Below are 23,308 nucleotides of genomic sequence, written 5' to 3'. Positions count from 1 at the left end.
GAACCGGTTCGCGCGGGCCTTGGTGGCGTGCTCCGGACTCGGAAGCCGCCGGGATTGGAGGGATCTAGAACCTGGGCAGAGAAGTGGCCTTCCAGGCTCTAGGAAGAGCTCAGGCAGGGAAGAGAGGGCCCGCCACAGTTCGGGTCAGGCACACGCGAGGGGCAGCCCCGAGCGCCGCCCCACAAGCCCCTGCGGCTCCCGGGTCCTGACAGGCTGCCGGGTCTTCCGCCGCACGTGCCTTTAGCGCAATGCCCAAATCCAAGCGAGACAAGAAAGGTAGGTTCGGAGGACCTGCGTTATGGGGTACGGGGAGGCGCGGGTGAGACCCCGGGGCCTCCCTGAGGAGGTCGGCTGGCCGGGGTAGCGAGTTGGCGTCGGCAGGTCACCGAGCTGTAAACTGGTCCGGGGGGTACAGGCAGCTCCTGAGACAAGAGTCGGATATCCCAGACTCGCCTCAAACTCCGAAATTCCTGGTCCTGCTGCTTCTACCTCCCGATTGCTGGAATTACAGGCATGCATCACTAAACCTAGTTTATGTTGAGTTGACGATGGGACACAGTACACTCTTGCTAGGCAAGCACTACTCGCCGAGCCCAGAGCTAAGTCTCCTGGCATGTACGCGCGTCCCTATGTGTTTGAAATAGTATCTTGCGACGTAGCTCAGATTTGGTGTATAAACCAAGATGATTTCATTCTCTCCAGAATCCTGAGGTTTTAGTTTCGACTACTGCCTGGTTGGTTTGTTTGTTTTAATAATGCTGGGGCTTTGAACTATCCGTCTGTCTGCCTTGGCATTCCAGACTGAGCCACTACATACAGCTAGCGGGATGGCACTTTTGTCGTTGTTAGAAAACAAAACAGTTGAACAAAAAGGGTCCGGCTTCATCAGATTCACCACCTTAGTTTGTGTGTGTTGGGGGGGGGGGTTGTCTCCTATATCCCTGTCAAGTAAGTATAATGTGCCAGGTATTCAAAGTGGAGTATGGAGAAGGTGATACTTTTTTCCATAATGTTGTCAGAAGTCTCAGCACCTAGGAGACAAAGGAGAAGGTTGTTTTTAAATAGAGGGAACGCAAAATGAAAGGGGTCTGTGGTGTGGTTAAAATATTGTGGGACAAGAAACCAGTGTGTCTAGTAAGGTGAAGTCTGGTTGAGAGGAAAAGACCTGGCCTTTGAAAGGACCCCTTTGGCTTCCCTGACAGCCAGGAGAATATGAGTGACCACCTGGAGTATGCTAAGTCAGACCAGAATCCTAGGTGTGGAGAGTCTGGGAATGACTAGCTCTGAGCCTTGTATTGAGGGACTGTGAGTGGCAGGCAGGGGAGTTGAAAGGCCATATCAGGGCGTTATAGCTGATGTTTTAGAAAGTTCTTATAGTCATTAGGGTTTGGAGGGAGCCCCGGTCAGATGTAAGCAAGTGCCAGTAACTCTTGGAAGGAGTACAAATAGGACCTCAGTTACTTTTCAGTAGAGGTTCTTGTGCGTTCCATCTACTCCATCCCCTGCATCACTGTAGTGGGTCCAGATCACAAAAAACGAAGTGTGGTATATAATAGATTAGAAAAGGTATGGTCCCAACAGGATGTAGTCTCTGTCATACCATGGTCCAGCCTAGCCAATGGGGGCCTGTGCACCATCCCTACAGCAGGAAAGAGCCCTACCTCAACCTGCAGGTTCGGGCTCCCACTCACAGTGCTCCCACTCACAGTGCTCTGTCAGCAGGAATAAGTCCTGTTGCCATACAACAATAATTCTAGCAGTCAGTCCGAGGAACTTAAGAGCACTTTATGGCAGGGGATGTATTTAGGGATCTTTGGGTCCAAGAATGCTAGGTAAGCAAATGCTCTGTCAACCTGGAATAACAGTGTCATTGCTGTCTCCATCACACTTGCTTAGTTTAGCCAAGCCTCTAAAGGGGGAGTAGAATTGGTCTCTGGAGCATCCAGATTTGTCACTTGCCACCGTCTCTTTTTCTTGGTTTTAGTTTCCTTAACAAAAACTGCCAAGAAAGGTTTGGAACTGAAGCAGAACCTGATAGAAGAGGTAAGTGCTTGCTTCCCCCACACCACCCCCCACCCCCACCATGTGTTTGGTTAATAGAGTTGGGATAGAACTGTTAGCAGTGTCCACAGCATCCCTGTGACCAAGACTAGGTGATGCTACCGATGTAATGCTGCCCAGGGTTAGAGGGCTGGAGGTCACCAAGTGGTGGTTGTGGCCATCCATCTGCAGTTGGCCTGCTGGCTCTGGGCCAGGTAAGAGCAGCCTCCAGGTGCACAGATTCCCCACTCTTTGGAAATGGAGCTTTACCACAGAGAGGCTTCAACCAGAAGCCTGACCAAAGCAATGAGGATGAAGTATCTCTCCTTATTGATAAGATGAGGCTCTTTGTGTTTTGATTTAGCAGGGTCCTTCCCAGGGTGGGTACATGTGATCAACTAAGTGGACATAGGAAAACGGGTTATTGCTCTATATTGGTCATGGAAAGACGACAGGGTTTGGGTTCCTGCTCACCTTCTATAGTAGATGACCTTGGTGTCAGTCACACCAGTGGAAGATTAAAGGCCTCTTGCCGCTTCTCTTGTGTGAGGCCAGAGTTGTCTAGCTCATGCTGCCCCTCAACTCCAGAACCTCGTGAATTATCCCACAGCTTCGGAAATGTGTGGACACCTACAAGTACCTCTTCATCTTCTCTGTGGCCAACATGAGGAACAGCAAGCTGAAGGACATCCGCAATGCCTGGAAGCACAGTCGGTGAGGCACTGTGGGAAAGAGGCGAGAGCTGCTCCCACCAGAGCACGGTGGCAGGCTGACCTTGGAGTCTGCAGCTGCACTGCTGAGGGGCACGGTTTCTGTTAAGAGTTGGCCTTTCCCTGAGCTACTGGGGACAGGATTTGTTGGTCACTCAGTGTTTTGGGAAAGTGGCCCCTGGTATCTGGCGCACTCTAGTCAAGTGTTATCACATACATTTGACCCCAAAGCAGGCTCTAGGACCTGATGGGTTACAATACTTGTGCAGGTAGCTCTGGGGTCACTGTACTGCTCTACCAGCTCTAGTAGGGACTGTTGAACACACTCCTGCCCACAGACAAACATGGATAGGTGGTTTTTGAGGCTCAAGTGAGCTATCTCAAACTGCTGGCAAGATCCGATTCTGTGGATAAGAAAATGTAAACAAGAATCCTGGGGACGCATGGGTGGGTTGCATGGAGAAAAGGGACTCTGGCCACACCTCTATGGCCTGGTTCTGCACTCCCTGAACTCCTGGGCATTGACTCATAGCTTCCTCCTTCATGGTAGGATGTTCTTTGGCAAAAACAAAGTGATGATGGTGGCCTTGGGTCGAAGCCCATCTGACGAATACAAAGACAACCTACATCAGGTAGGTCACTGGCCCTCACTCACTGCCTGAGGCTCAGCTGCAGCCTCTCCTACTCTTCTGCTCTGTGACTGGCCTGTGAGTTCAGGAGAACCAAGCTTGGCCTAACTCTGTTCTTAATCTCCAGACCCATGGGTTATATGCCCTTTATACCCTGCCCTGCTTACTAGGAGTTCTGCTGACTAGAAACGTTCATAGGTGATGCCAGTGTCTCCTGTAGGTAAGTTGCCCCTAGTGAAGAAGCAGTGGCGTTCACTTGTGTTTTTCAGGTCAGCAAGAAGTTGAGAGGGGAAGTTGGGCTCCTTTTTACCAACCGCACAAAGGAGGAGGTGAATGAGTGAGTGTCTCTGAGGGAGGGAGAGGTTATGGGTCAGGGAATGCTGAGGGGTTGAAGCCTCTTACTGAAACTGCTTCTGTGACCAGGGTTCTGTTATTCACTCTAGTGTGGTCTTCCCCTCTGCCTGTCAGTCCACAGCCAGTTATGGCTGGGGACATCATGCCACTCAAAGGAGGCTTCAGCTGAATGGTGGTGTTTCCAGGAATTTACCCTCACCCTTCTCTAACTTAGGTGGTTCACAAAGTATACAGAAATGGATTTTGCTCGAGCTGGGAACAAAGCAACTTTAACTGTGAACCTGGATCCAGGGCCGCTGAAGCAGTTCCCTCATTCCATGGAGCCACAGCTGAGGCAGCTGGGTCTGCCCACTGCCCTCAAGAAAGGTAGGAAGCTGGAGAGGTGCTTAGGGTTAAGAGTACTGGCTGCTCTTCCAGAGGACATGGGTTTGATTCCCAGGACCCACATCAGGCCTCACAGGCACCAGGTATTCACATGATACCACAGGCATACATGTGGGCAAAGCACCTGTGCAGAGCCGAGAGCAGCTCAGGGGTACCTGCCCATCCCTAGACCAGCTGCTTCACAGTTTGTCCTGGGAAGGCAGAACTGAGCACTCCTACAGGGAGGAGACAGCCACTGTCGCTCTGGGCGCTGAGCTATAGGAAAGATGGTCTGTGGCTATATGTTTCCTAGGGCTGGGGGGGTAACATGGTGCTGCCCTTTCACAGGTGTGGTGACCCTGCTGTCTGACTATGAAGTATGCAAGGAGGGTGATGTGCTGACCCCAGAGCAGGCCCGTGTCCTGGTGAGTCTGGGCCCGTAACCAGGGAGAGGGGCTGCTGCCACGACCCTATGCTGATGACAGCTGCTCTTCCTCACTTCCCTTCCTCTACCTCTTCCAGAAGCTGTTTGGGTATGAGATGGCTGAATTCAAAGTGACCATCAAATACATGTGGGATGCCCAGTCGGGAAGATTCCAGCAGATGGAGGATGACCAGCCAGAGAGTGCGCCTGAGTCTGAGGGAGAGTCTGAGGAGGAGGAGGAGGAGGAGGACAGCTGACTCTAAGAACCAGGACTAAGGCCTTCCAGCAAGTCCTTCATCTCTGCTGGACCCCAAGGACTGCTGTCACCCCTCTGGAGGGAGCAGCTATTTATTTTTCTATGGATAAAGACAAGGGAGGGTGCTAAGGATTGACTTTGTTTCTATAAAGAATAAAATCCCCCCTGCAGACAGCAGGAGACTCTTTAGTAAAAAGGCCTACAGCTTTGCTCCAACCTAGGGCTGGGTAGGCCGGCGCTGCGGATAGCTGAGAGCACTCCCGGACAGCTTCACCACTTAACACATAAATATGCACACAAGGATGCACAAGCCAGAGCTAAGACTGATGTGAGGAGCACGGGCTTGGCACTGAGGCATGGGAGTGAGTGGACTTAGTAGATTTTGAATCAGGCTCTCAGGCATAGGTTGGTCTTGAACTTGCAGCAGCTCTCTGCCCCTCAAGTTCTGCCACACCTGGCTGGCTAGGAAATGTGTTCCATAGAAGGCTAGAACTATACCATTATAAGTCAGTGGTAAAGCATCATAAACCATTCTTAAGGCCAGTATGTTCCCTCCCTAGCTACACACAGAAACTGAGGAAAGTTGTTGGGCCTGTAGGTCAGAAAATTCTCAAAGTTCCTGACCTCTACCCTAGAGGGAAGTTGGGAGGATGGGTGAACAGCAGGGCTAAATAAGATGGGCCTGAGGTCTTTATGATCATGCCCCCTCAAACCCGGGACAAGCCAATGTGATCATGCCTGGAGTCCCAGCACCTCGGGAAGCAGAGGTAGGATTGAAAGTTTGAGACCAATCAACATGATGGCACACCCCTATAGCCCACTACTAGGGAGGCAGGCCAATCTGAATTGGAGGCCACCCATGACTACATAGAGCCTGTCTTTTATTAAAAATTAAAAGATTCATACCAATCAACTAGGAGGCTGAAAAGGGGCAGGCTTGGCAGTATATACCAGAAATCAGAAGCTAGAGACAAGGAGACCTGATACATAGGGAGTTCGAGGCAAGAAAAGACCAGGTAATGATGGCTCACACCTTAATGCCAGCACTTGGGAGGCAGAATTCAGGAAGACCAGGGCTACACAGACACATTGTCTCAACCAAAAGGGCCAGTGAGACAGCAGAAGCACTGGAGAAGAGCCTTGGGTAACCAGGAGGTCTTTCAGCTCCTTGCCTGTGCACTCTGCACAGAGGATGGTTGTGGAAACTGCATAGCCTTCAACCTGTGTAATCTGATGTTTCAGGTGAGTGAGACTTTAGTTGGGGCAGAGAGCACATAGCTGCTGTCCACTGCTGTGGGACTCCATGGTCGGAGGAAAGCACACAGCTGGTGTCACATTAAACCTGGCAACTTTTGAGGAAAGCACTGACCACTGCCAAAGCCCTGCTCAGAGGTCAGGCTATGGTGCCTCTGCTCTCTAAACACCAGGTACTGCTTCCCACATCCCCTCAAAAGGAACAGAGAAGCAAGCCTCAGGCATTCAGGAGAATAAGGCCACCAGGTCAGCTGGAGACCAAACTGTGACAGGTAACACTTTTATTCAACAGGAGGTATTGGGTCTCAGCCAGCTGGCAACTGAGTGTATAGAAAGTCAGCAGGGAAGGAAAAGACAGAGACCTACCTAAATACAAAATCACCCAAATCAGATCAAGCCCAGGACCAGGTAGCTCAGGCAGTGAGCTGCACCTCCCCAAGTCAGAAGTATCTTAGCGGAAGTAGTTGGGACACTCATGGGCAACGAGGTTCCAGGCTTGGTCAAAGGCTTCCACAACAGCTGGCTCCAAGGGCCCTTCCTCAACCAAGGCCAAGTTCTGCTCCATTTGTTCCAGACTAGACATGCCCAGGATGACTGCATCCCCATGGGAGCCCTTGAGCTGTGAGTGGTGGTACATCCACCGTAGGGCAGCTGAGGTCAAACTGGGAGCAATGGTGCCATAGGTAGTCTTCAGAGCCTTCTCCACCAAGGCGATGCCATTGAAGTGTTCCTCCTTCCAGTAGCTGAATGAGTGGGAAGAGCAACACTGCGGTCAGTATCTTGAGGGCCACCCGAGGGTGGCCCAAACCCTGCATCTCTGAGGTAGCTAGCCTATGTCCTCAGAGCACTACAACCTAAGTATCAGAACATACAGGTCTGCAGGCTGGAGAGATGGCTCAGTAGTTAAGAGCACTGACAACTCTTCCAGGGTCCTGAGTTCAATTTCCAGCAACTACATGGTACCTCACAGCCATCTATAATGGGATCTGATGCCCTCTTAGGTGCCCACAACACCATACTTGTGAGCCATAGTCATACAAAAGCCTGGAGCGAGTCCTGGCCACCATCCAGCTTCTGTGGCCTTGGCTGAGGCTCCTCTGTTCCCTACACTCACTGATCCACTTCCCAAGGGAGAGAACACTCCCTGCCAGCCTGTCTCAGTGACTTCATCAGGCAAAGATCTAATCAGAGATCAAAGAGGTGACCATAGTGAAGGCCACCAGGCCTTGATTCTCCAGAAAAGAGGCCTGGGCTCTGACAGTGTGTGAGCTTGAGAACAACTGTTCAAGGCCATGGTTTCTACTCCCAGGCAGGAGGGTCACACACTGTACTGGGGAAGGCTACAAGGAGGAGTGGTTTTTTTGTTGCTGTTTTGCTGTGAGTTGCCAGGCATTAAATTCAAGGCCTTGTGCACACTCAATAATTGTTCTGGCAGTAAGCAACACACTCCCAGCAGATAGAGCTTGAGTCAAGCAGGGTACACAAGGAAGGCTAATACAAACTGCTTGCTGCTTACACCTTTGGCCTTTCCAACAAAAGCCGCACTGGAACCTCGTGCAGGAGCTTGCTTGCCATGCATTTCCATCCCAGACAGAATACAAAGAGCAAATGTATCAGCCTGTGCTCAGAGATGAAACTTGGGGACATGGCAACTGAGGTGACAGAGGGGAAGAAAGTGTAAGAGTTTCACAATGTCCGGCCATGGGGACACACACCTCTAATCCAACCTCCAGGAGGATTACAAGTTGCAGGCTAGCCTGGGCCAAACTCTGCCTCAAAGAACAAACAAAAAAACAAAGAAGTCACTAAAAAAAAAAAAAAGACAATAGCTGATGATGGGTTTTCAAATTTTAAAATAGGGGCTGGAAGAGGTGGCCCAGAATGATCTTCCAAAGGTCCTGAGTTCAATTCCCAGCAACCACATGGTGGCTCACAACCATCTATATTGGGATCATATGCCCTTTTCTGGTGTGCCTGAAAACAGCTAGAGTGTACTCATGTAAATAAAAAAAAATAAATCTCTTTTTAAAAAAATTTTAAATGGTTTTTCCAATACTGGGAATTGAAACCAAGGCTTTGCACACTCCATCCCCAAGCTATAGGCATGCCTAGCCCTTGTAATCTTTCTGCCTCAGCTTCACTATCTGATCAAAATCCTAAGAAACTTAAATTCTGGACCAGAGTGGTTTGGAGGGATGGCTCAGCAGTTAAGAGCACTGCCTGCTCGTCCACAGGTCCTAAATTCAATTCCCAGCAACCACATGGTAACTCAAACCATCTATAATGGGATTAGATACCTTCATCAAGTATATCTCATGAAAGCTACAATGTACTCATATGTGTAAAATAAATACATCTTTTTAAAAAATGTTTGGGGGGCTGGAGAGATGGATCAGTGGTTAAGAGCACTAACTGATCTTCCAGAGGTCCTGAGTTCACTTCCCAGCAACCACATGGTGGCTCACAACCATCTGTAATGGGATCTGATGTCCTCTTCTGGTGTGTCTGAAGACAGTTACAGTGTACTTATATATAATAAATAAATCTTTTTTAAAAAAAAATTTTTTTGGAGCAGAGTATGATGGCAGACACTGGTAATCCTAGCTCATTGGCCAGGCAATGGTGGGGCACTTTAATCCCAGCATCTCTGAATTTAAGGCAAGTCTTGTCTACAGTGAGTTCCAGGACAGAAAAACCCTGTCTCAACAAAACAAAACATAAAACAAAAACAAAAACCATCCTAGCTCTGCTGATGTGAGGGCAGGAGAGTCAGGAGTTCAAAGCAAGTTTGAGGCCAACAGGGTACAAGAGATCCTGACTCAAGCTGGAGAAGAAAGAAGTAGGAAGAAAAGGAGGAGGAGAAAAAAAGAAGGAATGAAGACAAAGAAGAAAGGGGGGGTGAGGGAAGGGGAAGAGATGAAATTGGCCCCAACAGCTACCCAACTATGACTGTCTGAGACAGTGATGAGCCTCAGACTCCCCTGGTCTGACTTGGGATGTCCTCTCACCATTGTCAGTGGGCAAACTCCTCCCGAGAAAGACACATAGAATAGCAATAGTACAGACATCACAGGATTCATAGAAGAGGCCAAGAATGTCCCTCAAATGTTCAGGACAGCTAACATCCAGAGTTGTAGGTCTGAACACCATACAAGGGCAGGTCCCCAGATAAGCAAACTCAAGGATCCTACCTCAAACTAAGGAAACCTACAGCACTTCCTTTCAGACACAGAACACAGGGTAGCTCACCGGTCCATGTATATCTGAGAATATTGATTCCCAAAGAAGCGGCTCTCTGGATTCTTCCCATCCTTATCCTGGTATTTATATCTGCCAGTCAGCAGGCCCCCTGTGGGAAATCCAGTTAGAACCTGGCCGAGATTCCTCCCGGAGACAGCCAAGTCATTTCTGGCTAGGAACTGTGGAGCAGAGGGACACCCCCTTCTCAAAATTCCCTGTATCCCGGGGCCTGGATTGGGAATCCACCAGGGCAGCAATCCGCAGAGTCAGGCCCGGCATGCCCTCCCACCCGTAGAGCCAGTCCCCAAGGCAGCCCATACCAGCCAAAGGGTTGTAGGCGTAGAACCTCAGTCCGAAGTGTCTGAGGCAGGGGAGGAGCTCAGTCTCCACCTGTCTGGTGGTGGCGTTGTACATGCCCTGCAGGGAAACATTTGGAAAAGGGGATCACATCCAAAAAAGGACCCAAAATGTACCTTTGTAAAGTACCCCAGTTTAGTCCTTAATCCTGAACCTTGACAATCAGGGCATACACCCAGTGGTGGTGGTAGGGTTGCAGTTTAAAACTACCTTGTCTGTGGTTTATACCCAAAGATCCAGACCCAAGTCTGAATGGTCCCCCCATACCACATCCCTCTCACCTGGTACACAGTTGGCACGATCCAGCCATTTTTCTTGCAGAGGGTACAAATCTCAGCCACTTCCCAGGAGGCATAGTTGGACAGACCAAGCTCCACAAACTTGCCCTATAGGTGAGAGACTCCATCACAATCCAGCTCAGAGAGAGACCCCATCATGGCCCAGTTCAGCCCAGGAGACCAGGAAGGGGGCAGGATGACTGTGTGAGGAGCCTAGAGCAATGTCTGTGCCCAGCTCTGTGTGTGTTCCCAGCACTTGCTCTCCTGGCAGGGTCAAGATGAAAGGGTCAGAGAGCATCCGGCCCTCCCTCACCTCCTGATGTAGCTGGTGGCAGGCCTGCAGGGTCTCCTCCACAGGAGTGCTGTGGTCTGGTATGTGTAAGTAGAAGAGGTCCACCCGGGGACACTGCAGCCTCTTTAGCGACGTCTCCAGCTGGAACCGAACATCGTCAGGCTTCAGTGTCTTCCCAAACATTGGAACAGCCTTGGTGGCAATTTTGACTTGCCAGGAGGGAAAAAAAAGCAAGTTGAAGTCACTTTACCAAACAGAGTATCCAGTGTTACAGGAGGGCTGAGGAGATTGATGGTTTCCATATACTTGGCCTTGTTGGAGGAAGTGTGTCACTTTGGGGGTGGGCTTGGAGACGCTCCTCATAGCATGTCTGGGGATGCTCAGTCTGTTCCTGGCTTCAGAGGTAGAACTCTCAGCTCCTCCTGCACCATGCCTGCCTGAATTCTCCCATGCTCTTGCCTTGATGATAATGGACTGAATCTCTAAACTTGTAAGCCAGCCCCAATTAAACGTTGTCATTTATAAGATTTGCTTGAGGGAACTGGAGAGATGTCTCAGTGGGTAAGAGCACTGACTGCTTTTCCAGAAGTCCTGAGGTCAGTTCTCAGCAACCACATGGTGGCTCACAACCATCTGTATTGGGTACTGATGTCCTTTTCTGGTGTGTCTGAAGACAGCTACAGTGTACTTATACGTAATAAATAAATAAATCTTTAAAAAAATATATAACATTTGCTTGGTCATGGTGTCTGTTCACAGCAATAAAACCCTAAGACAGCAGGGCACCATGGTACATGCCTCTGATCCCAAGCCTGAGTAAATGGACACAGGAATTAGGAGCTCAAGGTCACTTTTGCCTACAGAGTACAAATCTAGGCTCATGTGAAACACTATATCAAAATGCACACAGGGGAAAGAAGAAAGGGAGAGAGATGGGGAACAGATAAGAAATATACAGGCATGTGAATTGATGTCTATATTCAGGTGAGGGCAGGCACAAGATAAGGCAGGGCCTGTGATTGGGCAGTGAAAAAAAAAAAAAGGCAGGGGCAGAGTTTTTGAATAGAAGGAGAGATAGGAGCAGAGATGGAGAAGAAGGATGAACCACTCCCCTTGGCTTTAAATAGCCACAGGTAGCTATGAATATCCTATAAAAGATGGATTAATCCAGGACAATTTGCCTTATCTAGGTGGGCAGTTTGTATCAATTGGCTGTTGAGTTTATTGTGTGGACATTTAATGGAGTGAGAATTTACTGATATAAATCTGACTGATAAATTACAAGCCTCAAGGGTTTGGTTCTGTCGGGTTACTAGGAATTGTGACAGTAAACACAGGAGGCAGGTGCTGGGAACAGGAGAAGAGACCACAGCAGAAAGCCACAAGAGGGTGGCTTATGCATGGGGCCAGCCATGGAGGTAGAGAGACAGCAGGGACCAGAGAGTGTAAGAAGGTAGCATGCATGGTGCCAGTAACCATTCTCCGTACAATATTTACCTCTACACAGTCAGACAAGGAAGAGATAGAATTGGGTTCAAATTCCAGTTGTGCCATTAAGGGCTGTGGCTTTGATTAAACTGCTCTCAGGTCTGCAGACTGTAACAATGAGAGTGACCAACAGCTGATGGAGAAATCCTGAGGGCTGGTCAGGGCTTCGCTGACAGGGGACATTAGCAATGGCCAGCACCCTTCCTGTGACACTTGCTTATTAGGCCTATAAACCTTGCTTGAAAATCCATGAACAGAAGGCCCTCAGGGGTGCCACCCTGCCACCTCGGGTACCAGAGCATTGGGTTTGGGGCAGAGGACACAGGAAAACAGAAAAGGCATCAGACCAGAAGCAAAAGAGTCCTGAGAGTACCCCACGTGGAGTCTTGACTTTAGGGTTGTAGTCCAGAGCTCTGTGGTCATTTTAAGATACTTTGAAAGATGACCCTAATACAGGGTGAATGATGGGCAGGTCTGATCACAAGGTGAGCAGGTGCCAAAGGAACTGGGGACAGAGACAAGAAGACTTTGCCTAGGGCATGTGAGAAGGAAAGTCAGGGCCAGCCATTTGTGAATAGAGGCCAGTGTTAGGCTGTCTGTGGGAGTCTCTGCTCCTCACCCTACCCCTGCTGAGAAGCGCAGTTGAATGGTTGGAGGATGAATGGATGGATGAGTGGGTGGGGAGGGTGGATAGATGGACAGAGGATGGTTGGAGATTGGATGGATGGATGGATAAATGGATGGATGGATGGAGATTGAATGGATGGATGGATGCGTGGGTGGGGGAATGGATGAATGGGCAAGAGGACCTTTCCATATTTGAAAATCAGTTCAGCAGCCCAAAAGCAGTCAGGGAAGCCCTGGAGACCTGAGGACTCACATCTTGGGACTTTTCCTTTCTGCCACTGGACCTGCCCTTCCTGCTCAGACATCAGCTTTAGAGCTCAGCTTTGGCTCTCGCCCAATCAGCCCTGAACCCAAGCAGGGGAAGGAAGGAGGGTCAAAAAAGACAACTCAAACACAAGTCAGATCCAGGTTCTCGTGGTACTGTGTAATGTGTATAACCCTGCCACTCTGGGAGGCTAAGGTAGGAGCTACATGCAAGCCCTAGGCTCTCCTGAGCTGCATACTGAACTCTTCACAAAACAGGAAACGACCCATCACTTTCCCTTGGTGATAGCCCGGAGATCTGGAACCAGCAAGTCGCTGAGTGCACATATCTGCTACTATTCTGGCTCCCACTGTGCTGTGAATCAAGAAGCAAAATTCAATAGTAGCATTTGTGAGGGAGGGATGTGGCTGAGGGGAAAGAGTTCTATAATGAAAGTACCACCCAGGAAAGTGTAGTTCTGCCACTTGAGAAACTGAGGCAGGGAAAGAACTGAGTCAAGGGCTCAAGACAGGCACACCACTACTGGCACTGTTCCCTTAGCTCCTAGGGTCACACCACCTTGGTAAAGGAGATGGCCCTCCTTTTTTTTTTTTTTTTTAAGATATATGCTGTCTTCAGACACACCAGAAGGAGGTGTGTGTCAGACACACCAGAAGGAGGCATCAGATCTGGTTGTGAGCCACCATGTTGTTGCTGGGATTTGAACTCAGGACCTCTGGAAGAGCAGAGACTGCACTTAACCGCTGAGCCATCTCTCCAGCCCCTGGAGGGCGCCCTCTTAACAAACAGGCTCAGGACCAACAGGATCCTGGGCGATTAGCAAAGAAGGAAGCAGGTTTCAGGAGTCCCACAGGTCAGGGACGCCTGCTGAGCTACAGCCAGGGGCCCAGAGATAGTATCCACAAGTCCCAGGCAAGACCAGAATTAGGCACATCTTGTGAAGAGGCTCTTAGGTCATTTTTGCAGAAGAAGATGTGGAAAGAGATTGGCAAGGAATGCAAAGCTAGAGGTCCCTGAAGAGTTTTTATACCTGAAGAGTTTCAGCTCTCGGAGCTCTTGGGTGGACAGGGGGAGATCAGAGCTCCAGGAGGACAAGGGGACTCAGGGGTGACAGTTACCTTTGCAGCCGCTGCGGCCCAGCCCGAGCCCCAGGCCTCCTAGGATGGTCTCAGATTGACCTTCCGCATATGCGAAAGCAGTGTCTATCTCCGTGTGACCGCGCTGCAGGAAGGCGCGCACCGACGCGGCGCTGGAGGTCACATCCATGCGGCGCCCCATCTCCATGGCACCCAGCACAGTGGCAGGCCGGGCCTCGGACATGATGACTATGGTAAAGAAGTGGCGGAAGGTGGAGGGTAGAGAGGATGTTGGATCCAGCAGTTGGCAGCTCTAGCGGGTGGAAGGCTCCCACACTTTTCTAGCTGCTTGTGGCCACGCCCAAGGGACGGGCGAGCAGAGGTGGGGCGGGACCGTGCTGGCTGGTGCAGGCGACTTCTCCACCCATGACACCTGGTACTAGGTGGTAGGTCCCCTTGAGCTAAGTTGATGAAGGCTAGCCTAGAACCCCTCACCCCGTCTGTACTCTCTGCCTCGATCCTGAGCTGTCCTAGATCTCTGTCCCCTCCTATAAGAAGTTTAGGGGTGAGTGACTTCATGCCTTTAATTCCAACAGTCTGAAAACTGATAGAGGAAGACTGCTACAGTTTTTGTCCCAGCAGATTTTGTTTTTGTTTTGCTGTTTTAATGAACACACTAACTCCAGGCATGGAATGTAACCCATGCACTTTGAAAAAGAAGGTGGAGTCAGGAAGATTAGGAACTCAAAGAACACCTTGGCTACAAACCAAGTGTTAGGTCAGCCTAGGCTGCAAGAGACCTGGTCTGTGAAAGAACAAATAGATGAGCTGAGGTTTGGGCACAGGTAAAGTATTAACTTGACACACTTGGGAGAGGTTCCACCAGGGTTGGGGAGGAAAGAGAAGGACCAGAACCTCCTTGAATAATTACACCAAAGGTCAGAGTAAGATAAAAATGATTCAGCAATTTATTCTTCTGTTTAGTTTTTTTTTTTTAATTCAAGGAAATGAAATACTATGTTCACACAAAAGATCATATACAAGTGTTTCTTTGTTTTTTAAAATTATATATACATATATGCATATACATATATACATATGTATGTGTTTGTTTGTGTGCATATATATATATACATATTATCTCATTGGTTATAAACCATTATGTAGTTGAGGATGACTTTGAACTTCTGATTCTTTGGCCTACACCTACTAAGTGCTAGGGCTTGCACAATCCCACCAGGATTATGTGGTGCTCATGCACTTAAGGAGAGTTTATCGTTGTTCCGTTGTAAGTGGTGGAATATGGAAACAATCCAAATGTCCCCCAAGTGTGGAAGAGACAAAGAACTGAGCGGAGAACTCCAGATAACGGGTGAATGTCAGCTGGGGAAAGAAGTCAGACACCATGATTCTATACGTACAAGACAGGTACAAAGAGAACACTGGAGGAAGAGAAAACTCGAAAGAGCTGGCAAGATGGCTCAGCGGTTAAAGTACTGGCTGTTCTTCCAGAGGACCTGGGTTGAATTTCCAACTCATTTGGGGGCTTACAACCATCTGGAACGCCAGTTTCTTTCAGAAGATTCAGTACCCTGAATCTTTGGCCTGCTTCTGTAACAGACTCCGAGGCCTTAATAGGCCCCCAGACCTTAGCACAACCGACTCCATGGTGGATGTACCATGCAGGCTGTAATGCTCAGCACATAGACTGCACCACCTGCCAAAATAAAAACAAAGACCTAACCCATCAAAGTCTGTTATTCTTGGAAAGTTTCTAAATGTACTAACTTTGTTTTTTGGCTTCTATAGTTCCTACTCTGGCTAGCCGTTCTTGCTAAGTGAAAGATGTCTCCCAGAATATGGTGGTTGTGTTCAAAATCTCGCCCTGAGTAACGCTTGGTGCTCCACCTTGATCATAAATATGCAGTGTAGCTAATAAAGGCTTTTGATTGACTGAAACCCATGTCTAAGCAGCCTTTTATGGTGAATATCCCATAATACTCTAGCACCAGAAAACCTACTGGGGAACTCTGGGAGAGGAAGTAATGAAGATTTTGGCTGAGTGATGAGAATCTTCTGTATCTGGATTGTGGAGGTGACTGCCAGACTGTTTGCAACTGTCAAAACCATCACAGCTGCACATAAAACAGGTGAACTTATTAAATGTGATGACTCATATTTGAGAAGATTGTTTCATGCTGGAGGCTAGCCTGGACTATACAGTGAGTTCCAGTCTAGCCTGGGCTTCAGAGTCAGAGCATTTTTTCCAGAGCCAAAAATAAAAATAGATTAATTAATTAAAAAATTATTTAAGCAATTAAAAATTAATAATTGAAAAATAGCCATGGGGAGTTGGAAAGATGGCTCAGTGGTTAAGAGCACTGACTGCACTTTCAGAGGTCCTGAGTTCAAATCCCAGCAACGACATGTTGGCTCACAACCATCTGTATGGAATCGGATGCCCTCTTCTGGTGTGTCTGAAGACAGCTACAGTGTACTCATTCATATGAGTAAAACTAAATCTTAAATATTGGGTTTTACTGATGGCAAAAAATGGTGAGGACCAGTGATTTCTACCTGCACTACTACATCGGGAACAAGGGCAAATTCGGGCATGAGTTTCTGGAGTTTGAGTTTCAGTCAGACAGGAAGCTTAGATATGCTAACCACAGCAATTATAAAAATGAGGTGATGATCAGAGAAGAGGTCTATGACCACAAGAGTGTAACGGAAGAACTGAAGAGAATTATGGATGACTGTGAGATTACAAAAGAGGACGATACTTTGTGACCGGCCCCTGACCTGCAGGAATTTGAGATTGCAACTGGGAATGATCATGTTTCTTTATCACATCAAACATAGGTTCTACTACTGTTATCGATCAGTCAAAGGATTCCGAAGGCCTCTGCGTGTTTTACGATTTGGTGCAAGACTTGCAGTGATAGTGTTGAGCCTCACTGGTCTACACTTCAAGATTAAACCGAATTGAATGGAATGTTTTTGAAGTTATTTATATATTTAATTAAAGGAAGGGTTTTTTTTAATCAACAATTTTGAGGGTTTTATGAATGTGAAACTTTTGTATATAAATTTCATAGATATAAAAAAAATCTTAAAAAGAAAAAGAAAGCCACATCATAGTGACTCAGCATTTCATAGGCTAAGTCAAAAGGGTTGCCACAGGATCTGCCTGGACAATTTGGTGTTAGCATTCTGTCTAAACTCCACCCCACAGTTGCCTGGCAACAGCCAGGGATGCTCCGCCCCACAGTTGCCTGACACTATAAAAGGGGCTGGTGGACCCTCCTCTCTCTTGCTCTTTGGCCTCTCCTGCCCTCCTGTACTTTTACCCCTTTGTCCCTCCTCTTCCCATTCCCATCCCCCTCTGTCTCCATGTGCTCATGACTGGCCTCTTCTCCTTTCTCTTTCTCTGCCCTTAACTCCCCTACCCATGCCCTGCAGAAACTCTATTCTGTACTAAACCATCATGTGGCTAAACCCTCAGGGGGAAGGGATGCCCAACAAGGGACCACCAGAGGCACCCTTTCTCCCACATACCTCACCACACCTCCATAGAACACATCCCCATTCTCCAGTCTCTGGACCGTTTTCATAACATTAGTGCCGAAACCCGGGCTATACCTTTTCTTTATCTGATCATAAACTTATCAGTAAGAACCAAGCCAACCATGGCTATATAGCAAGACTCTGTTTCAAAAAATAGAGGGAGGGGCTGTAGCTCAGACTGTAAAGCTCTTGCCTAACTCACTTAAAGGCCTAGGTTTGGTCCCCACAGGGTATCAGTTGCCGGATGTGACAGGGCACACCTGCAACCCAGCATTTGGGATGGAGAAGCAGAGGATCAAGAGGTTTGAGCAATGCAGCTGCCGGACAGTGTGGGCTACGTAAGACTGACTCAAATCACTGATACAACAAAAAGTGCTCTAGTAGCTGGGCGGTGGTGGTCTACACTTTAATCCCAGCCCACCATGGGAGGCAGAGGCAGGTAGATCTCTGTGAGTTTGAGGCCAGCCTGACCTACAGAGCAAGTTTCAGGATAGTCAGGGCTACACAGAGAGTCTCTGAGTCTAAAACATTAAGGAAAGGAAGTGCCCAAGTCAATGAAAAACAGGGTTTGGGGAATATAGTCCAAGAGCTGACCTGCCTGGGACAAGGCTTTTGAACTTTTCCAATTTGCCACTTCTACTGGTTAGAGAAATATTTATGCAGCTCCAGTCACATGGGTATAGAAAAGCAGGAATATAAAGAAAACACTCACTGATAATAAGTCCTAAAGAACTTACTGTATTGGGCTGGAGAGATGGCTCAGTGGGTAAGAGCAGGACTGCTCTTCCAGAGGTCCTGAGTTCAGTTCCCAGCAACCACATGGTGGCTCACAGCCATCTGTAATGGGATCTGATGCCCTCTTCTGGTGTGTCTGCAGACAGCTACAGTGTACTTACATAATAAATAAATTTCAAAATCTTTTAAAAAAAAAAGTTACTGTAGTTGGGTATGGTGTTTCAAGCCTGTACCCAAAACTTTGGACACAGAGTCTTGAGAATTGGAAATTCAAAGTTTTCCTCAGCCACATAGTAAGTTGCAGGCCGTGCAGACTCTAACAGACCCTGTCTCAAAACCAAAAAGTGTTTCATACTGTAAGAGTAATTTTTGGTGGATGGAAAGTCTGAACCCTTGTGGGACCTGAGTTTGAGCCTAAGGATCCATGTGGTAGCAAGAGAGAAGTGACTTCTGAAAGTTGTCCTTGGCCTCTTTGAGCAAGTGTGCTTCAGTACTCACATACACACACACTCACACACACACTCTCTCTCTCTCACACACACTCTCTAACACACCCACACTCTCATACACATACATACACATTCACACAAGTGTGTATGCATGCACACAAACATACAAATCTACAAACACAGACACAAACCCACACACATATATTTGCACACAAACACACACAAGCTCACATTCATACACATTCTCACAAGCAGGCATGCATACATTTACATACACATACACACACCATGCACACATGTACACTCACACCCATATATACATGCACACATACACACTGACACAGGCACATATACATACACATACACACACAGACTAAATAAATGTGAAGCAAAAGAACTCCTTTGGTAACAATTATACCATTTATTCAAGACTATGCCAGTCAGATGGTGGTGGCTCACGCCTTTAATCCCAGCTCCCAGGAGGCAGACACAGGAGAACTTCTGAGTCAAGGCCAGCCTGGTCTACAGAGGGAGTTCCAGGACAGCCGGGGCTGCAGAAGAAGACCGGCTAATGAGGTAGATGTACTTGTTAACTTTCCCATAAAGAATAAAATCTCGGTTGACCCTTTGGTGCTCTCAACTTGAGCATCCCTTTAGTGCTTTTCAGAACTGATCAATGTTTTGATTTTATGTGCCAATGCTGAGAATGTGGATTTGCACAAACGCTTGGTACAAAGTGACAGAACTTATTTCCAGGGACATTTGAGAAGATGCTGGAAATTCTTTGGTAACCCCAAGCCAAAATTTTCACAATTTTTGGAAGATACAAATTCAGGTTAGCAGCTTAAACAGCAACATTTAAGTTCAAACCCAGAAACAATCCAATCCAAAGACAGACATACTAGTTTTATACGACATTGAGGAATAACAATGAGAAAAAATTTAAAGCATTTCCTTTTTATAATTAAAACATTACTTTTCTCTTTTTTAAGATTTGTTTTTATGGGGACTGGAGGGGTGACTCATTGGTCAAGAGCACAGACTGCTCTTCCAGAGGTCTTGAGTTCAATTCCCAGCAACCATCTCGTGGTTCACAACCTACAATGGGATCTGATGCCCTCTTCTGGTGTGCAGGTGTACATGCAGATAGAGCACTCATACATAAAATAAATAAATCTTCTAAAAATAAATTTTCTTTTTTAAAAAAGGGTTGTGTGTGTATATGAGAGAAAGAGAGTGAGTGAGTGTGTGTGTGTGTGTGTGTGTGTGAGAGAGAGAGAGAGAGAGAGAGAGTGTGTGTGTGTGTGTGAGAGAGAGAGAGAGAGAGAGAGAGAGGGAGAGAGAGAGAATGTGTGTGTGATATGAATAACAGGCAGGAGGAGCCAGGAGCCAGTAGTAAGACCCTCATTGTTGCTGTTGGGACCCAATGTCCAGCCTCCTTCAAGAGCAGCGAGCGTTCTGAATGGCTGAGACATTCACGGTTGCATTGCTGAAAGAATAAAGAACTTGAGATGGGTGGTGGTGGTTTGTGCTCTTAATCCAAGCATTTGGGAGACATTGGCAGGTGAATCTCTATGAGTGTGAAGCCAGTGTGTTCTACAGGGGCAAGTTCCAGAATAGCCAAGGCTACAGAGAAACCTAGTCTTGAGACAGAAAGACAGAGGAGACACAGAAGGAGAATGGAGTTCTAACCACTGAGCCACTGAGCCATCTCACTAACTATGATTTTTTTTTTCCTAATGTATGTGAATGTATTGCTACTGTCTTCAGACACCCCCATAAGAAAGCACTAGATCTCATTACAGATGGTTTTTGAGCCACCATGTGTTTTCTGGAATTGAACTCAGGACTGCTGGAAGAGCAGTCAGTGCTCTTAACCACTGAGCCATCTCTGCAGCCCCAAAGACCAGCTTTAACACCAGGTGTAAACTGAGGTGGGACACAGTGAGTACAACAGGCCAAAAGCTGGTAGCTACTGGATATTCCAAGGGGCCTCATTGATCACATCAGGCAATTGGATGGAAAAGAGGAGGAGGGAACCAGAGCTGATGGCTCAAGACCAACACTGCTTGTAACTGGCAAGAAATTCCAAAACCTTTTTACTCTTTTGGGGCCAGAGTTGAAGGCACCTGGCAGTTAATTACTGCTGGTAGCACCATGCTATTAGAAAAAGAAACTTAGTTACTTGGGTTGGTATTCTTGGAGACCAGCTAGAAACTCTGAGCTCTTTTAACTCTTAAGGGGCTGGCAAAAAAGACAAAGAAAAAGAATCAATCACATATTCAAAAACACACGCTCAATGGTGAAGCAGAAAGGGAGCTTCAACAAGCCAGTTTCATCTGTTTCACATGTGTACATGCATACATACATAATACATACATACTAACATACAAAAACATACATACATACCTACATATGCACATACAGACAGACATATATACACACATACACTTAGTTGGTAGATGGAGAGAAACTCCAATAACCCATACCTTTATTACTTAGTCTTTGCCTTTTTATATCTTCTAGAACAAAGGTCTCTCACCTCAAGGCCACAAAAGCAATTATCATAAACAGGTAGAATCAGTACGGCAGGAGAATTGGCTACATGATTTACTAAGCACTCGTATATTCCATAAATTCATAGGAAGTTCAAAGCAATAGTTCATATCACAGGTCAGGAAGGTTTAAGGAATTACAGCAAATTGTTTACATGTCTTCCCATTAAGACTCACACCTAACTGAACACTCCTTATTTTTTTTTTTTAGCTCCACAAGTTCATTATAAGTTCAAAGCAATAGTTTTTATAGCCTAGGTTAATAAGGCTTTACCAAGAGATAGGCCATTTGTCTTGTGTCTTACCTTTTTAAAGTATTGTATTAACAAGTGAGTCAATCATTTATTTTCTGTTCTTACATGCATAATAAATAACCCACTCCTAGTGGATGAACTTATTTACCGAGATTAGTGGCCTCATTCCTAACTTAGCAGGAATGTTTCCCTTGGTCATAAATCTGTCCCAAGCCTTTTTTTTTTTTTTTTTTTTTTTTTTTTTTTTTTTTTGTGCAGTTTGCTTTGAACACATGAAGGTTCACAAAACTCTGTTTGTAGATTTTTTTATATCGCAGGAGGGTTTACCCTTACTTGAATCAATTGGGGAGTTCTATAAAAATCATTATCAGAATCATGAAATCCTCATTTTGCCTAAACAGCATTATTACATGAAAGCATATCTTCATATTGATTCTGCAGGGATCTAGAGATAGTGAGGGTTTCCCCCACACCATGCCGGATTAGTGAGGGAAATCAACAGCAAGAAGCAATCCTGGGACAAGGACCCTGAGGTCCATGCCTACGCAGAGCATACCCTTTGCAGCCATGTATAAAACAGGGCTAGCTCATTTGCTTGCCGTAGCCTATCCTGCCTGGCTTCTACCAGGATACAAAGGCAGCATAAAGAGTGAGCCACTGGGCCTGGCTTGAACATCTGAAATCTCAAAACCCCACTGGAAGTGATAGAGAAGCCCACCTACTCCTGCAAAACCATAGCTACTAATCCCTTCCTAGTAATGCCATTCCCCAATGACTAAGCATTCCAATATATGAGCCAGTGGGGTGAATTTTTATTCAATCACTGCAATCCAATCACTATTATTTCCTTTTCTCCATTATTGAGACAGGGTGTTTTTTAAATGCTTTATTTTTTAGATATTTATTTTATTCATATGAGTACACTGTCACTGTCCTCAGACACACCAGATAAGGGCATTAGATCCCATTACAGATGGTCGTGAGCCACCATGTGGTTGCTGGGAATTGAACTCAGGACCTCTGGAACAGCAGTCAGTGCTCTTAACCGCTGAGCCATCTCTACAGCCCCTGAGAGTACTTCTTACCTGTTACAAATATTTAAGAAAGGAGCCTCTGGGGAGCATCCACCCAACCAGAGCCGCACTCCCAGGATGTTATATTTTCTCCTTTAAGGCCAGATAACAGCATGGTGGTACAGTTACTCTGAGAGGCTTAGTTAAAGACTAGGAGTCTGTCAATCTCTAAAGGCCAGATCCCCTGGGAATCAGTCACAAGTTCTTCAAAAGATGGTCTTTTCTATCTTTTATTTCGTTCGGTATCTGGCAGCAGGCAGAGGCAGTGAGGATCTTTAGTGTTAGCCTACGTGCAGGCCTCGGGTATTGGGCCCTTCAGCCCTTGAGTGCAGTGACCCTTAAAGCTCTCAGTGTCGGGGGCAGAGGGGGTTATACTTGGAGACTTTGCTCTCTGCATCTCTGCAGTAACTAGAGCCTGGAGGGTGTCCTTTATTTCATGTGTGTGTGTGTGTGTGTGTGTGTGTGTGTGTGTGTGTGTGTGTGAGAGAGAGAGAGAGAGAGAGAGAGAGAGAGAGAGAGAGAGAGAGAGATATCTTGCAGAAGTCAGTTCTCTCCTTCCACCATGAATTCAAGTTCTCAGTTTTGTGGAAAGTGTCTCTTTGGGGAGGGAGGGAGGGAGGGCAGACAGGTTTCTCTGTGTAGCTCCGGCTGTCATGGAACTCCAAGTGTAGACCAAGCTGGCCTTGAACAAACAGGGATCAACCTGCCTTGGCCTCCTGAATGAGCACTGGGAGTAAAGGCACGTACCACCATGACTAGCTGGTGTAAAGTGTCTTAACCCTCTGAGCCATCCTGATGTCCCAAGAAAAGCTCTTAGTTGGGGCTGATGTAATTCCTAAGGCAGCACAGGAATGTCTGCTGACTGACTCAAGCAGTAAGCCTGGGCATTCTGTGTATATACCCCGAGAAGCAATGTTTGGACCAGTGATAGTTATTTGTTTGAAACTAAGTACAGACTTTTTATTTTGGCTTCTTTTGTTTTGGCTTAGTCCCAGCCACTCCTCGTAGGCTTGATTAGAGTC

The 23,308-nt window shown here is 47.1% G+C and overlaps 2 protein-coding genes and 1 pseudogene across 3 annotated transcripts; 2 read left to right on the top strand and 1 right to left on the bottom strand.

Moving 5' to 3' along the window:
• Positions 1–5: 5 nt before the first annotated feature.
• On the top strand, positions 6–4,950 carry MRTO4 (MRT4 homolog, ribosome maturation factor). Its single transcript, XM_080920958.1, has 8 exons — positions 6–276; positions 1,985–2,043; positions 2,651–2,754; positions 3,301–3,382; positions 3,649–3,716; positions 3,948–4,099; positions 4,445–4,521; positions 4,619–4,950. Exons 1-8 carry the CDS (start codon positions 249–251, stop codon positions 4,775–4,777), a joined length of 729 nt encoding a protein of 242 aa, XP_080777084.1. The 5' UTR covers positions 6–248; the 3' UTR covers positions 4,778–4,950.
• A 1,531-nt stretch (positions 4,951–6,481) lies between these two features.
• On the bottom strand, positions 6,482–13,897 carry LOC308424340 (aflatoxin B1 aldehyde reductase member 3; the record flags this gene model as incomplete). Its single annotated transcript, XM_080921262.1, has 6 exons — positions 6,482–6,773; positions 9,280–9,379; positions 9,591–9,687; positions 9,909–10,013; positions 10,219–10,406; positions 13,696–13,897. 6 exons carry the CDS (start codon positions 13,895–13,897, stop codon positions 6,482–6,484), a joined length of 984 nt encoding a protein of 327 aa, XP_080777388.1.
• A 2,309-nt stretch (positions 13,898–16,206) lies between these two features.
• LOC308424339 (protein mago nashi homolog) lies at positions 16,207–16,642 on the top strand (annotated as a pseudogene). The gene has a single exon. The product of its transcript is annotated as a protein mago nashi homolog (transcript).
• Positions 16,643–23,308: the final 6,666 nt, after the last annotated feature.

Source organism: Micromys minutus (assembly GCF_963924665.1).
Source record: "Micromys minutus genome assembly, chromosome: 9".
In the NCBI taxonomy this organism is placed as follows: Eukaryota; Metazoa; Chordata; class Mammalia; order Rodentia; family Muridae; genus Micromys; species Micromys minutus.
This window is presented reverse-complemented; position numbering and strand designations above follow the sequence as displayed.

Excerpts from the sequence above, each read along its gene's own strand:
- MRTO4 (XM_080920958.1), top strand. The coding sequence starts at position 249 with ATGCCCAAATCCAAGCGAGACAAGAAAG. Across the intron at positions 2,044-2,650 it reads AGCAGAACCTGATAGAAGAG|CTTCGGAAATGTGTGGACAC; the intron begins GTAAGTGCTTGC and ends ATTATCCCACAG. Across the intron at positions 4,522-4,618 it reads CAGAGCAGGCCCGTGTCCTG|AAGCTGTTTGGGTATGAGAT; the intron begins GTGAGTCTGGGC and ends TACCTCTTCCAG.